The sequence below is a fragment of the Desmodus rotundus genome, chromosome 1 (assembly GCF_022682495.2).
Source record: "Desmodus rotundus isolate HL8 chromosome 1, HLdesRot8A.1, whole genome shotgun sequence".
In the NCBI taxonomy this organism is placed as follows: domain Eukaryota; kingdom Metazoa; phylum Chordata; class Mammalia; order Chiroptera; family Phyllostomidae; genus Desmodus; species Desmodus rotundus.
Genome location: NC_071387.1, coordinates 54,356,164 through 54,379,182, shown reverse-complemented (window position 1 = coordinate 54,379,182; position 23,019 = coordinate 54,356,164). Strand labels below are relative to the sequence as shown.

Below are 23,019 nucleotides of genomic sequence, written 5' to 3'. Positions count from 1 at the left end.
TTTCACTTAGGGCATTGATCCATTTGGAGTTAACTTTTATACAGAGTGTTAGGAAAGGGTCTACCTTTATTCTTTTGTATGTGGTTATCCATTTTTCTTAACACCAGTTGTTGAAAAGATTGTTCTTTGCTCATTGAATGGTTGGCACCTTTGTTAAAAAAAAACTGTGACCATATAACAAAAGGTTTATTTTTAGATTCTGTTCTATTCCATGGGCCTATGTCTCTCTGTCTTTATGCCAGTACCACACTGTTTTGATTACTATGTCTTTCTTTGTATTGTAGTTACTTTTGAAATCAGCAAGTATGTACTCCACTTTGGGTTTTTTTTTCTCCCCAAGATTGTTTTGGCTACGTGGTGTCCCTTGAGATTCCACATGAATTTTAAGATGTGTTTTTCTGTTTCTGCAACAAACACCATTGCACTGTTTGGTATTGGATAGGTATTGACCTGAATCTGTAGATTAATTTGAGTAGTATTGATATCTTTAAATATTATCTTCCTACTACAAAGAAGGAAAATTATAGGCTAATATCCCTGATGAACATAGGTGAAAAAATACTCAACAAAATATTTGCAATCTGAATTCAGCAGTACATTAAAAAGATCATATACCATGATCAGGTGGATTTTTTCCAGGGATACAAGTTTGATACAATATTTGCAAATCAAATCAATTAATGTGATACACCACATAAACAAAATGAAGTATAAAAATCATATGGTCATATCAATAGATTCTGAGAAAGCATTTGACAGGATCCAGCACAATTTTATGATAAAATCTCTCAGCAAGGTGGGAATAGAGGGAATATACATCAAGATTATACAGGCCATATATGACAACCCTACATCCAATGTCATACTCAGTGGGTAAAATTTTTAATTGTTTTCTTTAAAATCAGGAACAAGACAGGGATGTCTACTTTCACCACCTTTATTCAGCATGTGCTAGAACTCCTAACCACAGCAATTGGACAAGAGGAAGAAATAGAAGGAATCCAAATTGGGAAGGAAGAAATAAAACTGTCATTATTTATATGTGGCATGATACAGTATATATAGAACATGAAAGATTTCATTAAAAAATAATAGAACTGATAAATGAATTTAGTAAAGTAGAAGATACAAAATAAATATTCACAAATCTTTTGCATTTTTATACACCATTAATAAGCTGTTAGAAAGGGGAACTAAGAAAATCCCATTTACAATTGCATCAGAAAAAACCTAGGAAAAATTTTAACCAAGAAAGTGAAAGACCTATACTCAGAAAATAATAAGACAATGAAAAAAGAAATTAGAAAGATACAAATAAGTGGAAGCACATACTATGCTTGTGCATAGAGAGAATTAACATTAAAATGTCCATACTACTCAAAACCTCTAGTTTCATTGCAATTCCTGTCAAAGTACTTATAGCATATTTCACAGAAATAGAACAGGTAATTCAAAAATGTAAATGGAACCACATGTAGATACAGCTATCTTGAGAAAGAAGAACAAAGTTGGAAGTTATCATACTACATGATATCAAGCTATATTACAAAGCTATAGTAATTAAAACAGCACAGTACTATCATAAAAACAAACATATAATCAATGGAATAATACAGAGACCTGGGAAATAAAACGCATGCCTATATAGTCAATTAATACTTGACAAAGGAGGCAAGAACAGACTAATGGGATAAAAGCAATCTATTCAATAAATGGTATTGGAAAAATTGGATAGATACATGCAAAAAAGTGAAACAAGACCGTTTCTTACACCATATCCAAGCACAAACTCAGAATGGATTAAAGACTTAAATGTAGGACTTGAAATCATGCAACTACTAGAAGAAAACATAGGCAATAAAATCTCTGATGTTTCTCTTAGCAATATTTTTCCTGTGCAAGGGAAACAAAAGAAAAAATAAACAAATGGGACTACTTCAAAGTAAAAATGTTTAGCACAACCAAGGAAACCATCAAGAAAACAAAAAGACATCCTACTGAATGAAAGAAGATATCCGCCAATGATACATCCAATAAGAGTTAATGTCCAGAATGTATAAAGAACTCAACACACACACACACACACACACACACACACACAGAAAGAAAATAATTAAATTTAAAAATGGGGAAAGGATCCAAGTAGTCATTTTTCCAAAGGACAGACAGATGGACATTAGACATGAAACATGTTCAATGTCAGTAATTATCAGAGACATGCAAATTAAAACCAGACTAAGGCATCACCCCACACCTCTCAGAATTTCTATCATCAATAAATAAACAAACAACTGTGTTGGCAAGAATGTGGAGAAAAGGGAACCCTTGTGCACAATTGGTAGAAATGCAGAACAGTGTAGCCACTGTGTAAAACAATATGGTAACTTAAAAAATTAAAAATAATACTGCCTTATGATCCAGTAACTTTACTTCTCAGTGTACATGGCTTGTCCAGAAAGTATCCAGCCATGTAATGTGAAAAATAGAGACATTTATTGAAGAAGATACAAGAAACATTGTACATAGGACAATGACGCCTCAGTCCCCTCCAAAGTAGACACCTTGGGACCTCATACAGTTCTCACAATAGCAATCTGCTGTCATGTTATATTTTCCTGAATCTCATTGATGGTCTGAAATCTCTTCCCTTTCAAGTTGCAGGCACCAAATCTGGGCTGTAGCGGGGCTGAGTCACCTGGGTGATTTGATGTTTCACTAAAACATTCTGCATGAGATGTGATGCGTAAGTGGGTATGTTGTGACGAAACTGCCAATCACCAGTTACCCATAGCTGTGGCCTTCTGAATCATCTGAACAGGTCCCATGGAAGAATGTTCAAGTTTCATGCAGAATTTGATGGAGAGTGCTCTGAGCTAAGTCATTTTGAATTTGACAGCCACACAGTACTCATGCTCACTCAGTGAAATCTAACCACCCCCACTGACTAGTACAGTGAAGTCATCATTGTTCATTCATGCACATTCCAGTCCACTCTCCTTGGCTCCCACGTTACATGGAATTGAAAGACTTACCCAACCTATGGTCATGGCAGCATTATTTACAATAGCCAAGGTATGGAAGGAACCCAGGTGTCCATTAATAGAAGAGTGGGAAAAAAAGCAATGGGACTTCAGCCAAGATGGAGGCATAGGTAGATACACTTTGCCTCCTCACACAACCAAAAGAAGGACAACAAGATATTTAAAAACAAAAAATCAGAACTGCCAGAAAATTAAACATTATGGAAGTCCGACAAATAGGGAGTTAAAGAAGAAACATTCATCCAGACCAGTAGGAGGGGCAGAGATGGGCAAGGCTATGGCTGGTGGACTGGGAAGTTCTACATTTGCATGTGGATAAACCTGGAGGAACAACTGGGGAGGGAGACACACTGGGCAACGCAGGGGTCCAGTGTGAGGAATAAAGCCTTAAAAATCTGATGAAAAACCTGTCGGGGTTGCAGGGGCAGGAGAAACTACCAGCCTCCCAGGAGAATTCATTGGAGAGACCTACAGGGTCCTAGAACGTACACAAACCCACTCACCTGGGAATCAGTCCCAGAACTGCCCAATTTGCTTGTGGGTAGCAGAGGAAGTGACTGAAAGCCCAGCAAGAGCTCAGCGAGTGGCATTGTTCCCTCTCATACCCCTCCCCCACATACAGCAGCACAACTGCAGAGAAGTGGGTTACCCGGCCCTGGTGAACACCTAAGGCTCCACCCCTTACTATGTAACAGGCATGTGGAGACAAAAATATATGGCCCAAATGAAAGAACAGATCAAAACTCCAAAAGTAGAACTAAACGATGAAGAGATAGCCAACCTATCAGATGCAGAGTTCAAAACACTGGTAATCAGGATGCTCACAGAAATGGTTGAATATGGTCATAAAATAGAGGAAGAAGTGAAGGCTATGCAAAGTGAAAGAAAATTATACAGGCAACCAACAGTGAAGGGAAGGAAACCGGGACTCAAATCAACAATTTGGAACAGAAGGAAGAAAAACTTTCAACCACAACAGAATGAAGAAACAAGAATTCAAAAAATGAGGAGAGGCTTAGGAACCTCTGGGACAACTTTCAACGTTCCAACATCCGAATCATAGGAATGCCAGAAGGAGAAGAGGAAGAGCAAGAAATTGAAAACTTATTTGAAAACATAATGAAGGAGAACTTCCCTAATCTGGCAAAGGGAATACATTTTCAGGAAGTGCAGGAAGCTCAGAGAGTCCCAAAGAAGTTGCATCCAAGGAAGCCCACACCAAGGCACATCATAATTACATTACCCAAGATGAAAGATAAGGAGAGAATCTTAAAAGTAGCAAGAAGAAAGGAGAGACTTAACTACAAAGGAGTTCCCATAAGAATGATTTCTCAAAACAATCCTTACCTATGGTTACCTACAAAGGAGTTCTCATAAGCTGATTTCTGAAAAGAAACCTTGCAGGCAAGAAGGGGCTAGAAAGAAGTATTCACAGTCATGGAAGGCAAGGACCTACATACATCCAAGAGTATTCTATCCAGCAAAGCTATCATTTAGAATGGGAAGGCAGATAAAGTGCTTCCCAGATAAGGTCAAGTTAAAGGAGTTCATCATCACCAGTCCCTTATTATATGAAATGTTTAAGGGACTTATCTAAGAAAAAGAAGATCAAAAATATGAACTGTAAAGTGACAACAAACTAACAAATATCAACAATTCAAATTGCAAAAACAAAAATAAACTAAGCAAACAACTAGAACAGGAATAGATCCCTGTAAGGAGAGATCACATACAGGGTTATCAGCAGGACGTGGGAGGAAGAGAATTGGGGAAAAGGTACAGGGAATAAGAAGCATAAATGGTAGGTAGAAAATAGACAAGAGGAGGTTTAGAATGATACAGGAAATGGAGAAGCCAGAGAACTTACATGTATGACCCATGAGCATAAACTAAGGGGAGAGAACGCGGGTGGTAGGAGGGTACAGGGCAGAGGGGAATAAAGGGGAGAATAAGATGGACAACTGTAATAGCATAATCAATAAAAATATATTTAAAACATAAAAAATCAATGGTATATACATACAATGTACTATTACCTGTCCATATTTAAAAAAAGATGAAATCTTACCATTTGTGACACCATTGATGGACCTAGAAGGTATTATGCTAAGTGAAACAAGTCAGAGGACAGATATCATGTGATTTCACTTAATGTGTTGAATTTGGAGAACAAAATAAACAAACAAAATAGAAACAGACTCATAGATACAGACCCATAGAGTTCAAACTGGTGGTTGCCAGAGGGGAAGGTTTGGGGGGGCGGGGGGAGGTGAAAAAGTTGAAGGGTCTAAGAAGTGGAAATCACAGAATAGTCATAGGGATGTAATGCATAGCATGGGAAATATAGTCAATAATATTGTAATAACTATGTATGGTACAAGTTGGATACTTGAAATATCAGGGGGATCCTAGTGAAGTATATGATTGTCTAACCATTATGCTGTACACCAGAAACTAATACAAAATAATATTGAATGCAAACCATAACAGGAAAAATATTTTTTAATATATTGGAAGGCCATGAATATGAGCTGTGTTTCCATGTATTTATGTCTTCTTTAATTTCTTTCTCCAGTGGTATTTTGTTTGTTTTTTAGTTTTCATTGTTCAAGTCTTTCACATTCTTAATTAATTCCTAAGTGTTTTATTCTTTTTGATCTTATTATAAATAGAATTGTTGTATTAATTTACTTTTCACAATGGTCATCATTTATCTATAAAAATGCAACTGATTCTTGTGTGTTGACTTAGTATCTTGCTACTTTGCTCAATAAAAATTGTTTACTCTAACAATTTTTGTAGACTCAGGATTTTTAAAATTTAATATCATATAATCTGTAAACAGAGATAATTTTACTCCTTCCTTTCCAATTTGGATGCCTTTTGTTTCCTTTTCTTGCCTAATTGCTCTGGCTATACCGTCTAGTACTATGTTGAATAGAAGTAGCAAAAGCAAACATCCTTGCCTTGTTCCTGTGTTTAGAGAGAAAGCTTTTCAGTCTTACCATTGAGCGTGGTGTTGGCTGTTGAGTTTTTCATGTATGGCTTTTTTCACATTGAGGTAGTTTTCTTCTATTTCTTGTGTGTTGATTTTTTTTTTATTCTAAAAGGATGTTGACTTCTGTCAAATGCTATTTCTGCCACAATTGAAATGATCGTGTGTTTTTTTTTTCCTTCATTCTGTTAATGTGGTGTATTATATTAATGAGTTTTGTATGTTGAACCATCCTTGCATTTCAGGAATAAATTCCATTTCGTCATGGTGTATAGTTCTTTTAATATGCTACTGAACTTGATTTGCTTGTGTTTTGTTGAGAATTTTTGCATTGTTTATAAGAGATAATAGTCTGAATTTGTTTCCTTGTAGTGTCTTTATTGGATTTGGCTTCACAATAATGCTGGCCTCAAAGAATGAGTTAAGAAATGTTTCCTACTTTTCAGGTTTTTGGAAAAGATTGGTATTAGTTCTTCTTACATGTTTGGTAAAATTCACCAGCAAAGCCGTCAGGTCCAGGGCTTTTCTTTGTCAAGATATTCTTTGGTTTATTGATACGATCTATTTACTAGTTATAGATCTATTCAGATTTTCTATTTCTCAGTGACTTAGTTTTAGTAGGTTTTATGTTTCTAGGAATTCATTTCATCTAGGTTATCCAACTTATTGTCATACAATTGTTCATCGTACTCTTAATAATCCTTTTAGAATTGGTACTAGTGGCTCCACTTTCATTTCTGATTTTACTAATTTGAGTCTTCTCTTTTTCTCCTTAGTCCATCTAGCTAAAGTTTTGTTACTTTTGCCAACAAAAGTCACTTTTGTTGATCTTTCAGAGAACCAACTTTTGGTTTCATTGATTTTTCTCTACTCTTCTTTGGTCCTACTTCATTTACTTAATCTTTATTATTTCTGTCCTGCTAGCTTTGGGTTTAGTTTAGGTGGTTGATTTGATCTTTCTTGTTTTTTAAATCTAAGAGTTTTATAGCTTTAAATTTTCCCCTGAGCACTGCTTGTGTCCCATAGTTTCAATATGCTATAATTTTATTGATCTGTATATTCCAATTTCTTTTATGATTTCTTCTTTGATCTATTAGTTGTTTAATAAGTGTGTTGTTTAATTTTCACAAATTTGTAAATTTTCTTTTTTTAAATAACTTTTTTAAATTGTTCAGTTACAGTTTTCTGCCTTATACCCCCACCCCTCCCCATGTAAATTTTCCAATATTCCTTTTGTTAGTGATTTCTAGCTTCATCTGTGACTTATATTCTAATGAAAGAAAAGGACAAACTCAAATGTCAGATAGTGATAAGTGCTATGAAGAAAAGGCCAGGGTTATGGGAATAGGAAATGCCTTGTTTGGACGGATGATGATTGCTCTTTTACCAGAGTGTCAGAGAAATTCCCTGATAAGTTAATGTCTGAACAGAGATCTTAAGGAAATGAGGGAGAGAGCGTTGTAGAAAAAAAGATGAAGAAGCCCTAAGGTTGAAAGCATGTTTGGCATTTAGAGGAAATGCAAAGGAGCAAGTGTAACTAGAATGAGTGAGTGAGAAGGAAAGTGGTAAGAATCAAGAGTCAGAGTAGTATTGGGAAAGGTAGCCAGATCAGATAGGTCTTTAAGGACTTCGTTTTTACTCTGAGTTGAGAAGCCATTGGAGGGTTTTAAGCAAAGGCAGGGCATGTGCTTTGAAACTTAAGTTTAAACTTACTGTGCCTACTGTGTTGAGATCAGTCTGTAGAGGAACAAAGGTGAAGGCAGAGAAATTAGTCACACTATAGCAATAATCTGGGGTGTGGGGGAATGATAGTGGCTTGGACCAGGATAGTAGCAGTGTAGATGTCAAGGAGTGGTTGGGTTCTGGATATATCTTGAAGGTGGGATTGGATATGGAGTGTCAGGGGGAAAATAAGAGTAAAAAGATGATGCCCAGTATTTTTGGTCTAAACTGGAATAGTGGAATTGCCATTAGCTAAGATAGGGAAAACTGAAAGAGTAACAGGTTTGGAGCAGGAAGAAAGGGGTTCAGAGTTTGGATTTCAACATGTTAAGCTTGATATGCTTTTTAGACATCTAATTGGAGTTACTAAGTAGGCAGTTTAATATGAGTTCCCAGTCTAAAGGAGAAAGACAGATTTAAATTTGGGAGTCGTCAGGATATAAATTATATTTAAGTATGGGACTGGTAGAAGTCACCTAGTATATGAGCATAGATAAGAAGAAGAGAATACTGAACCCTGTGGCACTCCAACATTTAGAGATGGTGGATATGAATAGTACTCAGCAGATGAGACTGAGAAGGGGAATGTTCAGTAACAGAAGGGAAACCGAGAGAGCGTGGTATCTTAGAAACCAGGTAAAGAAAATGTCGGTGAGAACTGCTCATGATGTATTGAGGAATATGAGGACTGAGGATTTATTATTGAAAGTTGGCAACAGTTCATTGATGACCTTGATGAGCTGTGTTGGTAGAGAAGTGGGTAAAAGTTAGGATTCTGTTGAAGAGAATTAGGGGAGAGGAATTAGAATTTTGCTATAAAGTTGAGCACAGAAATAGGGCAATACTTGATGAAGGATAAGTTGGAGTCAAGAGAGGTGGTGCTTTGTCTTTTATTTTTTTAATGAGAGAAATAATATGGTTGTATACTGGTGGGAATTATCTAATATAGAGGCAAAAATGGACTCAGACAAAGCAAGGGACATTTGATAGAATGATATTCTTGAATAGGTGAGAGAGGATACTTAAGTGGAGGCGTTAGCTTACATAAGAAGACAGAAAATATGAGTATAAATGAAGGTTTTCAGTTGCAGATGAGGAATGAATATGTGAACGTTTTTGTCTGATTCTTACATTTTCCCTGAAATAAGAAGCAAAGTTAGTAGTTGAGACTGAGAAGACTGAGAAGGAAGGAAATTATGAGTCCCAAGTAGATATTTCTAAAAGAAAATTAATTTTACAGTTATCCTTTGGTAACCCATTCTAGTATCTTACAGCCCTTATCTGTTCTATAAAACCCGTAAGCATTAATTTAAAACAAGTAAATTGGGAGAACCAAGATGGCGGCGTAGGTGAACACACTGCGCCTCCTCGCACAACCAGAACTGACAGAGAATCGAACAGCAAGGGGGACCAACACCAAGAAAATAGAAAATAACCATTCATCCAGACTGGTAGGAGGGGCGGAGACGGGCACCGGGGTGGAGAGGACTCGCGTGGCTGTGGCGGGACTGAGACTTGGCGGAGTGTGGGACAAATGGCGCAGGCAGTCTGAGCACTAGCAGACCCTGCAACCCTACATTTGCACAGATAAACCCAGAGGGCCGGACTCAGAGTGGCGGAGAACGGGGCAGGCAGAGCAGCGGGTAGCACCCCGCGGCACCACATTCGCCCACAGATAAACCGGACAAACGGCAGGGAGCGAAGCAGACTGCTTAACCCAGTGCTCCAGCTCAGGGAAATAAAGCCTCAAACCTCTGATTGAAAACGCCCCTGGGGGTTGGGGCAGCAGCAGGAGAGACTCCCAGCCTCACAGGAGAGGTTGTTGGAGAGACCCACAGGGGCCTAGAGTGTACACAGGCCCATTTACTCAGGAACCAGCACCAGAGGGGCCCAGTTTGATTGCGGGTAGTGGAGTGAAAGGTTGAAGTCCGGAGGAGAGTGAGGCGGGCGCCATTGCTCCCACTCGGCCCCTCCCCCACGTACAGCGTCACAGCGCAGCCACCAGCATTACCCTGCCCTGGTGAACACCTAAGGCTCCGCCCCTTAAAGTAACAGATGCGCCAAGACAAACAAACAAACAAAAAAATGGCCCAAATGACAGAACACTTCAAAGCTCCAGAAAAAATACAACTAAACGAGGAAGAGATAGCCAACCTATCGGATGCACAGTTCAAAGCACTGGTTATCAATATGCTCACAGACTTGGTTGAATCTATTCGAAAAACAGATGAAAAAATGAAGCCTATGCTAAGAGAAACAAAGGAAAATGTACAGGGAACCAATAGTGATGAGAAGGAAACTGGGACTCAAATCACTGGTATGGACCAGAAGGAAGAAACAAACATCCAACCAGAAAAGAATGAAGAAACAAGAACTTGGAAAAATGAGGAGAGGCTTAGGAACCTCCCGGACACCTTGAAACGTTCCAACATCCAAATTATAGGGGTGCCAGAAGGAGAAGAGGAAGAACAAAAAATTGAAAACTTATTTGAACAAATAATGAAGGAGAACTTCCCTAATCTGGCAAAGGAAATAGACTTCTGGGAAGTCCAGGAAGCTCAGAGAGTCCCAAAGAAGCTGGACCCAAGGAGGAACACGCCAAGGCACATCATAATTACATTACCCAAGATTAAACGCAAGGACCTACATCCAAGATTACTGTATCCAGCAAAGCTATCACTTAGAATGGAAGGGAAGAAAAAGTGCTTCTCAGATAAGGTCAAGTTAAAGAAGCTCATCATCACCAAGCCCTTATTATATGAAATGTTAAAGGGAGTTACCTAAGAAAAAGAAGATCAAAAATTGGAACAGTGAAAATGACAGCAAACTCACAGTTATTAACGGCCACACATAAAACAAAAACGAGAGCAAACTAGGCAAACAACTAGAACATGAGGGTTGTCATTAAGGGAGTGGGAGGGGGAGAGAGGGGTAAAGGTACAGAGAATAAGTAGCATAGATGATAGGTGGAAAATAGACAGGGGGAGGGTAAAAATAGTGTAGGAAATGTAGAAGCCAAAGAACTTATAAGTATGACCTATGGACATGAACTATAGGGGGAGAATGGGGGAGGGAGGGGGGTGGGCAGGATGGAGTGGAGTGGGGGGGGGAAATAGGACAACTGTAATAGCATAATCAATAAATATATTAAAAAAAATAAATAAATAAAACAAGTAAATTGAGAGTAATAATTAACCAACATTTGTTGAATATGTATGTGCCACACACACTATGAGGTAAGGACTGTTATTATCCCTATTGTACAAAAAAGTAAACAGATGCTTAGAAAGTTTAAGGTACTTGGCCAAAGTCCGAAAACTGTTAAGTGACAGAAGTGAGACTTAAATTTCAATATGCCAGAATAAGAATTTGTAGCAAAAATAAATTGGAGAACGTATGTTCAGATTGTGTTTAAAAACAAACAAAAACTAAAGGTTAAAAGTTAGGGGTAGAATAGAAAAACTCAATTGAAAGCAAGAGGAATAATAAAGGATCTCTAAAATACCGTATAGTCATTTGGAAATATTTCTATTCAAAATTCCATAGAAACATAACCATTATGTTTTTATTTGAAAAAGATCTCTGGACATCACCTTTCTGCTTTGTTTCCCTATGCTTAATAAAGAATTGTTTCTAGTGAGACCCAAAGGTTTAGATATAATTACTGTCAGGATTAATGATGGATTTGTCTGTTTGTTAATCTCTGTAGATAGATACTGTTTCTTAGAATTTCTTTTTTATATATATTTCATTGATTTTGCTATTACAGTTGTCTCATTGTCTTTCTTCCCCTTTATCCCCCTTCACTCTGTACCACCCCTCCCTCCAATATTCTCTCCCCTTTAATTCATGTCCATGAGTCATACATATAAAATCTTTGGCTTCTCCATTTCCTATACTGTTCTTAACCTCTCCCTATTTTGTACCTACCGTTTATGCCTCTTATTCCCTGTACTTTTTCCCCCATTCTCTCCCTCCTACTCCCTGCTGATAACCCTCCAGATGATCTCCATTTCTGTGACTGTATCCCTGTTCTAGTTATTGGCTTAGTTTTGTTTTGTTTCTTCGGTTCAGTTGTTGATAGTTGTGAGTTTGTTGTCATTTTACTCTTCGTGGTTTTGATCTTCTTCTCAGATAAGTCCCTTTAACATTTCATATAATAAGGGCTTGGTGATTATGAACTTCTTTAACTTGACCTTATCTGGGAAGCACTTTATCTGCCCTTCCATTCTAAATGATAGCTTTGCTGGATAGGGTAATCCTGATATAGGTGCTTGTCTCTCATGACTTCAAATACTTCTTTTCAGCCCCTTCTTGCCTGTAAATTTTCTTCTGAGAAATCAGCTTATAGTCTTATGGGAACTCCTTTGTAGGTAACTGTCTCCTTTTCCCTTGCTGATTTTAAGACTCTCTCCTTATGCCTTTGGCTGATGTGGCTCAGTAGATAGAGTGCCAGCCTGAGAACTAATGGGTTACCAGTTCAATTCCCAGTCAGGGCACATGCCTGGGTTGAGGGCCAGGTCCCCAGTGTGGTGCTTGAGAGGGAACCACACATTGATATTTCTCTCCTTTTCTTTCTCCCTTCCTTCCCCTCTCTCTAAAAATAAATAAAATATTTTCTAAAAATAGATTCTTTCCTTATCTTTAATCTCGGGTAATTTAATTATGATGTGTCTTGGTTGTGTTCTTCTTTAGTCCAACTTCTTTGGGACTCTGAGCTTCCTGGACTTGCATGTCTATTTCCTTCACCAGGCTGGGGATGTTTTCCTTCATTATTTTTTCAAATACATTTGCAATTTCTTGCTCTTTCTCTTCTCCTTCTGGCACCCCAATGATTCGGATGTTGGAACTTTTAAAGTTATCCCAGAGGTTCCTAAGCCTCTCCTCATTTTTTGAATTCTTGTTTCTTCATTCTGTTCTGGTCGAATGTTTATTTCTTCCTTCTGTTCCAAATCGCTGATTTGAGTCCCAGTTTCCTTCCCTTCGCTGTTGGTTCCCTGTATATATTTCTTTATTTCACTTTGTGTAGCCTTCAGTTCTTCCTTTATTTTGCATTTGTATTCAGTCATTTCTGTGAGCATCCTGATTACCAGTGTTTTGAACTCTGCATCTGATAACTGGCTATCTTCTCACCGATTAGTTCTTTTTCTGGAGTTTTGATCTGTTCTTTCATCTGGACCATATTTATATTTCTTTGTCTCAGCACACCTGTTACATTTTAAGGGGCAGAGGCTTAAGTATCCACCAGGGCGGGCAACCCTTTTCATTGCATTGTGGTACTTTATGTGGGACAGGAGTCAGAGAGGAAACAGTGCCCCTTGCTAAGCTCTCACCCTACTTTGTGTCACTTCCCCCGCTACCCACAAGCAAATTGGACCCTTCTGGTGCTGATTTCCAGGTTAATGGGTTTTGGTAAGTTCTAGGACCTCATGGGCCCCTCCAACAGTTTCCTGTGAGACTGGGATTTTCTCCTACCCCCATAACCACCAGAGGTTTTTACAGCCAGAGGTTTTGAGGCTTAATTTCCCAGCACTGGAACCCTAGTTTGCACAGTCTGTCTCACTCCCCAGTTGTTCCTCCCAGTTTATCCACATGGGAATGTGGGACCACTTGGCCCACCCACCACTATCTTGCCATAGGTCCTGTCTGCCCTGGCTGCCCATCTCCACCCCTCCTACCAGTCTGGATGAATGTTTCTTCTTTAACTCCTTGGTTGTCAGATTTCCATACAGTTTGATTTTCTGGCAGTTCTTGTTTTTTGTTTTTAAGTCAGTTGTTGTCCTTCTTTTGGTTGTAGGAGGAAGCAAAGCGTATCTACCTACACCTCCTACACATCTTGGCCAAAAGTCCTAGAATTTCTTGATTAAATTTTTTAAATGACCTTTTTAACTATATTATAGTCAGTAATTTTAAGACTACCTAAAATCTATTTTTATCAATATACTTAGAAAAAAATACTTGTCTCTCAGCTAGTAGGTCTGACAGCAGCATTTCGGAAGATAAATAGGTGATATGTTCAAACACTTTATTCTGAAATTGCAGATAAAAATCTTTTCAATTTCTAATGCCCACACCCTGGGTTTTGTCTTCTTGAACAATAATCATTGGCAAGACTGAACTAAGCATCTTAGACACACTTAAAATTAAAACATAGTTTTTTGTGACTTAACTTAAAATATTTTAATACATAGTTTAAAATGTTAAATATTTAGTTTCCAAGAGTTTTAACACACAAATTTTTTTTGTTATGTCGGGCATTATATTTCAGGAGCCGCCTAAAGAAAGATTATGATGATTTCAGAAGACAGCCTGATCATGATAAATTTACTAGAGAACTATGGACTACTGAAGAAGGTGAAAGAGATCCTGGAAAAGAATCTCCTAAAGTAGAAATCATTAAATCTATAGACTCAACAGAACCTCCAGATATCCTGGAGAAAGATCACTTTGATTCAGGTAGGCATTAAAACTTTTTTTTTTAATCAGTACTAAAAAGACAGAGAAGTTTCAGTATATTTTATGGAGATAAAAATAACCTGGTTAATGAAGTATATTAATTGGGGAAAGCTGATGTTTTAAAAGTGTACTGTGTCCTTATAAAATGTTGTTTGAAGTCATTATTACATTTCTAGGAGTTTCTGGAGCCAGTGTGACTCCAAACTATAGGTGTTTCTTTGCTCATTACAGACCACACATCCTTGATCTGCAATTCCTTTGAAATAGGTTCATCCTCTTCTTTATTTTTATTTTTATTTTTATTTTTCAAGATTGCACTTATTTTTAGAGAGGGGAAGGGAGAGAGAAAGAGAGGGAGAGAAAAGGCAATGTGTAGTTACCTCTCACATGCCCCCTACTGGGGACCTGGCCCGCAACCCAGGCATGTGCCCTGGGCTTGGACTCAAACCAGTGACCCTTTGGTTCACAAGCTGGCACTCAATCCACTGAGCCACACCAGCCAGGGCTCCTCTCTCTATTATCACTGTTTTTCAAGCACTATTTCTGATGTTTGCTTTAAATGGAACTTGGCAAGTCCCTAATACTATGAAAGTTTTTTTCATGTGGAATGATCAAATGTTGACAGCCTAATGAGACCTGAGTGGGCACGTCATTCTAATAAGGGGGCTGTATTAGATTACCTATAATTTATTCAACACATCAGATCATATTATTCTATAAGTCTAATTAAATAATTTTCTTTAGTTATAAAAGATGGTTAGAATGAAAATTTATGGTTAGAAATGAATTAACCTGTCTTTTAACCTATTGTTTTTGGTAAATTGAAAAAGAGTAACTTCTTATCAACCCAGTTTGACCAGATACAAATATAAGTTTTTTACTATAGGGACAATTAAAAACCAGTAAAAGTTCGATACTTCTCATCCTTTAGAATGTCTAAAAATAGAATAGAATGAAGAACCATCTCTCTTTGATACCAAGATTCCTCTATGAAGTAGAGAATGAGACTAGATTTTCAAAATCTAAATTCTGAGCCCTAATTGCTGGCTTGAACTCTTTAAAAGATGTAAAATTTCCTTTTGCACTTGTCAGCAGAATTAGCAGAACTTGACCAAATATAATTTTCTCAATAATACGTTGTACTTGAAAATGTTTATGATATCAAGCTTACTATGTCAAAGGTCACCTTGCCTTAATTCCATCAGTGGTGCTGAGACTTTTGAATCACCCTATAGATTTCTTAATAAATTGTCAGCTCGGAGATTGACTTTCTTTTTCGTATTGGTCTTATTACTATTCAGTTGCTGCTTATATTAACAAAACTGCTCATTTTATCATTTTCAGCTGATATGAAATTGTCAGAAATAGATTTTCCTATGGCCAGAAGCAAGTTGTTGAAAAAGGAATTGCCTTCTAAAGATGTACTGAAGACACTGCCTAAAACACTTAAGCGACAGTTTAAACAAACTAGTCATCTGGATGATAGCACAAAAGAGCTTTCTCCAAGGAAGAAAGCAAAATTAAGCACAAATGAGACGACAGTTGAGAATGCAGAAGATGATATGCAGATTGACTGTTTGGATGAACCAAACCACACAGAGCCACTGTTTCCAGAGTCGTTTGCCTCAATGGATTCAACACCAGTGTCTACTCTCCAGAAAGGGACCAAACCTATTCAGGCCTTGCTTGCAAAGAATATTGGGAACAAAGTGACCTTAATAAATCAACTGCCCCCCTCCACAGGCAGAAGTACTTCTTCTGTGGAAAAGTCAGTTATATCTCCTCCAGAGGTGAGCCCCATAAAGCCAGCATTAACCTGCCACACCAGTAAAAAAGGTCCTTTACAGATGGTATACAAAATGCCCTGTGGCCAGTGGTTGCCCATAGACCTTCATAACAGCTCTGTAAAGATTCAGATGCAACCAGTGCTAGATCCTAAAACAGGAGAAAAGATCATGCAACAGGTTCTCATTTTGCCTAAGAATTTTGTGATTCAGCACAAGGAAGGGAGAGCAGTTGCAAAAGAAATACCACCACTTCAACAAAAAGGTACAGAACAACATTGTTTATCTTTCCAGCAGACAGCAAATGTAAACTCTTCTTCAGCATCAGTTCTTGTGAAGTCAACAGGAACTGTTTCTTCTACCCATGTACCTAATGCAGTTTTCAACAGGACGATTACACCTTTGTCAAATGTAAGTAGTGCTAGACCACAGCCTTTGTCACCTGTAACCTCCGTAAGTAATTTATTGACACCACCAGTTAAGAATAGCCAGAGTGAGGCAGGAAAAGTCAAGAATGCAGTCTCAGCAGTCTCATTCCCCCAGCCCATTGCTTCACCCACAATTTCAACAGTTCAGCCTCTGTTATCAGCAACAACACTAAGTGGATCTGCAAATCCCAGTAGCTCCCTCAACTGTTTTGCACAACAAACTGCTGATTCTTCTGAAGCAAAGCAAGAATTGAAAACTGTGTGTATAAGGGATTCACAGTCAATTCTTGTTAGGACACGAGGTGGGAACACTGGAGTTGTAAAAGTACAAACAAATACAGATCAAAATTCACCCAACAGTTTATCTTCAAATTCAGTTTTCACTTTTTCTCCTCAGCTTCAGGCATTTCTGGTGCCAAAATCAACAACTTCATCATCCTCTGCTTTTCCACCAGTGGCTGGAATGACTACTACATCTAGTCTCCCACCTTTTGGCCAAACCCCTACTTCTGTTTCCATTCCAGCTGGCTTTAATTCATCCACAGGGAAAAATCTCACACTTACATTAGGCCAACCTTGTGGTAATTTGGGCCACATGATAGATAAGACTTCACACATGTCCTCTTCTCCCTTAAAGCCCTCTGTTTCCTCTGGTACTCCACTACCATCAACAGCAAGTAATTCAGTAAGCGTAATTGGCCTGTCAACAGGAAATTTTGGACAAACCAATGCAAATGTTATTCATACTTCAACTAAACAGCAACAAGTAGATTATATCACCAAAAGTTTCCCTGTTACAAGATCAGAAGCAACAGCAGCAACAAATGGAGATGTAATCAGTGGAACTGCAGTTCAGAAAGTTATGCTGGTGTCAGCTCCATCTGTTCTTTCTTCTGGCAGTGGAACTGCAATTAATGTGACACCTGCACCAACACCTACAGGTGTTCCTGCGCAGAAATTAGTTTTTATTAATGCTCCAATTTCCAGTGGCACTTCAACTATTGTGGCAGAACCATTAAAACAAACTCTTCCTCCCCCCTTGAATAAAACATATGTTAAGACTCCAGAGCAGCCCCAGATACTACTTATTCCATCTACAGTGGGAGCACCAATAAAAATAAATTCATCACCAACTGTGTCTCAGATAAGAGATGTAAAAATTGGACTAAACATAGGGCAAGCAATTGTAAATACTCCAGGCAGTGTGTCAGCTATACCGTCAATTAACATCTTGCAAAATGTAACCCCAAAAGGAGAAGAAAAAAGTACCAAGGGCTTTGTTTTGCCAGTGTCAACAAGTGGTAATTCAATTCCAGTAAGCTCAAATTTTGTGAGTCAAAATATTACTCCTGTTAATGAATCAGTGGTTTCTGCAGCAAGAGCAGTAAACATGTTTTCAGTGACAGGAGCAAATGTATCTTTAGGTTCTCTTTCAGTGACCTCAACCTCTGCTTCAGTTGGGACACGGCCTCCTATTTTAGTCAGTGGAAATGATACCTCGTCAAGAATTATGCCTATTTTGTCAAATAGACTTTGCACATCAAATCTCGGAAACACTGTGGCTATATCAACTGTGAAAACAGGACATCTTGCATCATCTGTTCTGATTTCAACTACACAACCAACGGTGTCTCCTAAATGTTTGACATCAGCTTTGCAAATTCCTGTTAATGTTGCCTTGCCTACACCTGTGACTATATCCCCTAAAATAATCAACACGGTTCCACAAGGGGCAACAGTATCAGGAGCCACACGTTCTGTATCTCTTTCCAAAAGACAATCTCGGACTTCTGTCCAGTTTCAGTCACCAGGGATTTCAGCTACAGTGCCAACAAATATAAACACAAATAAACCTCAAATTGAATTGCCATCCCTTTCACCAAGTCCAGGTAAAATAATTAATATTCCCAGTTTTGCTTCTCTGCCAAACCAGCAGATGTCCCCTGCTTTAGTAAAATCAACCTCCAGTTACAGTTCTACTCCAGGCGGCTCTACTATTCACACTGCTACAGCACCATCAAATATAACTAATGTGGTAGGAGGTCAGTTCAGTGAACCGTGTATTCAGCAAAAAATAGTCATCAATACCAGTACACCTTTGGCACCTGGTACTCAGATTATGATTAATGGAACCCGGTTTATTGTTCCACCACAAGGTCTTGGAGCTGGCAGCCATGTTCTCCTTATATCCACTAATCCAAAATATGGACCTCCCTTAGTTCTTAACACTGGCCAAGGCATTCAGCCTACCCCGGTGGATAATCCTGCCCAGAAGATCACACTAGTATCAAGTAATTCTGTAAGTGGGCAACCTGTAAAACAATCTCTAAGAACCTCTACAAAAATTGTAAACTCTCTTGGGAATGCAAGTTCTCTACCCCCAGTGCATACAACATCACAAATCATAAACACAACTGCTAAAGTTTCTGTTCCACCTCCTGTGCCAACGGTGTCATTGACTTCAGTAATTAAGTCTCCTCCAGGTTCTCTCTTAGCTAAGACATCTTTGGTTTCTGCCGTTTGCTCTAGTAATCCTCCACTGCCAAGTAGCACTTCGGTATTTCATTTGGACACCTCAGTCAAAAAATTGTTGGTTAGCCCTGAAGGAGCCATTTTGAATACCATAAGTACTCCAGCATCTAAGGTTTCTTCACTCTCTCCCTCTCTCTCTCAAATTGTATCTGCCAGTCGAAATCCTGCCTCTGTCTTCCCGGCTTTTCAGTCATCTGGCTTAGAGAAGCCTGACACAGCTGCATCTTGAATTTAGACTAAACGAGCCAGTTTTTAAATAATGGGGCATTGTTTTGACTCCCATAAATTTTAACTTGATTATACTGTTGAAAACATATTATACATAGTTGTGTGTGTGTGTGTGTGTGTGTGTGTTTTAATGTATCTTTTTATTAGCTTGCAACAAGGCTTTGTTTTCTTGGGGAGGGAAAAATCTGTTCCATTTCACTCGTTGGTATATGTTTTCCGAGGTTGGTTGTTTAAAGTAAACAGGCTTTACCTGTCTGTATAACAGATTGAACAAAGTCAAGTTTGACTAGTTTGGAGTAAGCTAGCTTTTTGCACACTTGCATTTCTTCTTGTTTCAAGACATGTTTCTTCTTGAATTTGGACTTTGCAGTGTGTACCTACGATATGGTATTCTGTGTCATTAGTGAAACCTATTTTTGTTTCTGTAAAATATATATATATATATATATTTATGCATTGTGAAAATGCAGTCCATGGTGTAAAATTGTACATATTCCTAAATCCCTAATAACCTGTACTAAACTATATGTACAAAGAACTATGCTGTCTTATTTATGTTTTGTTTACATAATGTATAGTTTTTTAAGTATTTTAGTAATTTTGGACCAGTGAACTGTTAGCAACAATGCAGAAGAATCTGCATGTAATAAACTGAGTTGCTGTATTTGTTTTGTTTGAATACCATTTTTAAAGTGTGTTCTTGTTCTGTTGAAAGAATATGAGATATAAAATGAAGATAGTCCTTTACAAAAAGGAGTTAAGGCTGGGAAATTTGAATTAATAGCTAACATTTGTACAAGGCTTTACAGTTTACAAACTACTTTCACATCTCATTTGATTTTCATAATACTCTTGAGAGGTTAACTGATATGTCCAAGGTCACCCATCTAAGTGGGTGGTAGAGCCAGTATTTGAACGTGATGTTTTAAATTCTTTTTCCATGATTTTACATTACTTCTGATACAAAATTTTACTCCAGATTTCATCATTTAGCTTTTTTCCTCTAAGTCCACCATCACATTCTACATTAACCAAAATAAGTAATTTTTCAGGCCCATGTATATGCTCTCTGTTTATATACCCCAGATAATGTTTTATAAACCTTTTTATTTTTAAATAATTATAGATTCAGAGGAAGTTGCAATGAGAGTGGTCCCTTTACCTAGTTTACCCTGATATGTTTACTTTTATATTGAGGTGTTCATAGTGATTGATTTTCCAATATGATACTTAAAAAACATGATTTTTTTAGTTTAGAATAATGAATATGGACATTCAATTATTTATAACTACTCTGCTTTTTTTGTTTTTGTCAATTACAGAGCAGTTACTTAAATTCCATTATAAAGCAGTTTTTATGGGTCAGCTTATACTCAGGGTTTGACATTGTGGTATTTCAGAATATGCCTCATTTTAAATAAAAGATAGATTTTATACTTACTGAATCTTTATATCCATTATCTTATTTGGGACATTGCATATTCATTCACATTCCATTTATAATATAGTTAAACCACATCACATGGAGTTACAGTCTGGGGCTAAAAATGGTAGGGAAGAATAAGCCTAAAGACTTCCGTAGAAACTACACTGAAATTTATTATCAAAGTGGAGAGGGCAGTCAGGGTATTACTGGAAAGTTGCTAAAGGCTCAAAAACCTGTATTTATGCTCTAAGATAGTACCTTTACCGATCATGTCTGTTTTCTACCTTGTGGTCACCCTTCATCAGTTTAGAAAGACCATGGATTTCAGGCAGAGGTGGGTGATATTGAAATGCATTACATTGTACATAGCTGGTGCTCAATAAGTGAATGTATTTTTGTATATAACTTTTAAAACAACTCAAAACTCTCTTTTGTCTGAAAAGAATTCTCTAAGCCACTTTCAGAAACTAACTGAATTACCCGTGGTCTAATTTTAATGTCAGTGAGGGACCTAAATTATTAACCACTAACTCTCTTCTAATTCCTAAATCCGAAATTTGAATATGACCTTCAGAGCTTTGCATTATCTGTTGAACCTTTAGAGTGAGGCTCTCCACTTCTCCTCAGGGCTTAAATTCTTCAGTCTTTTAAGTTCCCACTTAACTCTCCAGCTTCATTTCAACCTACTCTTGTTTTGGGTGATTTTTTCATTTTGTTTTTTTTTTTGTCCTAGAAAGTTCGAGATAGTCTCAAGGTCTTCTCAGATGTTCTCTTTGACCCATTCATTACAAGTTATCATTACATATTACATAACTCCTCCTACCAAACCCCAGCCAGCATCATGATACTGTAGTTACAGATTGAGGTCATAGATTGAAAAGGACAGATAGATCACCCCTCCACAACTGTAATAAAATTATTTGTATGCAGTGTCTGTCGTTCTTAGAAAGAGACCTTGTGTCCTGGCCGGTGTGGCTCAGTTGGCCGGGCATCATCATGCAAAGCAAAAGATCACTGGTGCGATCCCTGGTCAGGACACATGCCTGGGTCGCGGGTTTGGTGCCCTATCGGTGTGTGTGAGAGGCAACAGATCAACCTTTCTTTCCTTTCCCCTCTCTCTAAAAGTAAATAAATCTTTTTTTAAATGTATTCATTAAAAAGAGACCTTGTCAGGTGGTCTTCATCATTGTCACCCTAGCAACTGGCACACAGTAGACATTCAATATATATTTGTTCAGTGAGTGAGAAATGTAGATTGCTCCTTAAATTACTTAAGGCCTAGTTACTTTTTAAAATAATACTCCATGTTTTACTAGAAATTTGACTAATTTAATGGATTTGTATAATTAAAAGCCAAATTCTTTTCCTTTTGCCTCCAGTGTGGTAGGTCGTGTGAATTTCTGGGATCGTAGCCAAAGAGCACAATGTCAGATTCCTCAGATTTTTGTGTTCAGTGTTATCATTATTATTATTCTTTAAAGGTCATCCATGTAAAGGAAGAAAAGTCAGCACAGTGCTACCTGAAAGGCTTCGTGGTACTAGATGGGTGTGTTTCCACACCTAATATAGAATTAGGCCATTTAGGTATTTGTATTCAGTATCATTTAAATGCTAAGTTAAAACATGCTGAAATAATATCCCTCCTGATGTTTTGACTCCTCTCTTTTTCTCCCATTTCCTATGGTTTTTTCTTACACAAAAGACAATTTTTGTGGTTACTTAAAAACTATATGTAAATTAATTTTTTTCCTATATATATAAATAAAATACTAAGTGGCTGTTTAGATCCCTCCTTCCATTCCAGGCCTCCAATTTTATAGGTGTATTTAATAATTAATTGACCGATAGTTGTATGATTAAAGCAGTGCCAATTATAATATGTATACGAAGATAAATGAAAATGTTTACTTAACCTAGTATATCATTGACTTACAGCAGAGAGAGTGAATTTAGAAATCTTTAATATTAAAAGCTTGAGAAGGTGGCAGGGTCCAAAAGTGATCTGAGAAATTTGATGGGGGTTTAGTTATCCAAAATTACTTTATCGTAACATAGAAATGATATACAATTTACCTTAAGTCATTCTAGAAGTTGTTTTGCCATCACCTGGTCTTAAAGCCTTATTGTTGCTGTAACATGTTGTCTGTCCCAGGTATTTTTTAATTCAACAGCTGTTTACTGTGCACAGGATGGTGCTTGATTCTTTTTCTCCCTCCCTCCTTTCCTTCCTTCCTCTCCTTCATCTCCTTCTATCTTTCTTTTTTAGTCTTTCTTAATAAACAGGAAAGCTGAAGGTCATGACATAGTTCAGGTTCTTATAGCCTACTTGGAGACAAAATCTGAATGTCAGAAACTCCTATAGTTAAAAACAACATGTGGAGAAGTGCTAGAGAATCAGAAGTATAGT

The 23,019-nt window shown here is 37.6% G+C and overlaps 1 protein-coding gene across 4 annotated transcripts in view; it reads left to right on the top strand.

Annotated features, from left to right (window-relative positions):
* BRD10 (bromodomain containing 10) overlaps window positions 1–23,019 on the top strand; it is a 136,336-nt gene that overhangs the window by 103,896 nt on the left and 9,421 nt on the right. For 3 of the 4 annotated variants that reach the window (XM_024558413.3, XM_045193616.3, XM_045193615.3), the window contains 2 exons: window positions 14,027–14,214; window positions 15,559–19,850. In XM_024558413.3, coding sequence (XP_024414181.2) covers window positions 14,027–14,214; window positions 15,559–19,187 — 3,817 coding nt within the window. In that variant the 3' untranslated portion in view covers window positions 19,188–19,850. Of the gene's footprint in view, window positions 1–14,026; window positions 14,215–15,558; window positions 19,851–23,019 lie in introns of those variants that run through there. The other variant, XM_045193617.3, reaches the window with a different exon arrangement.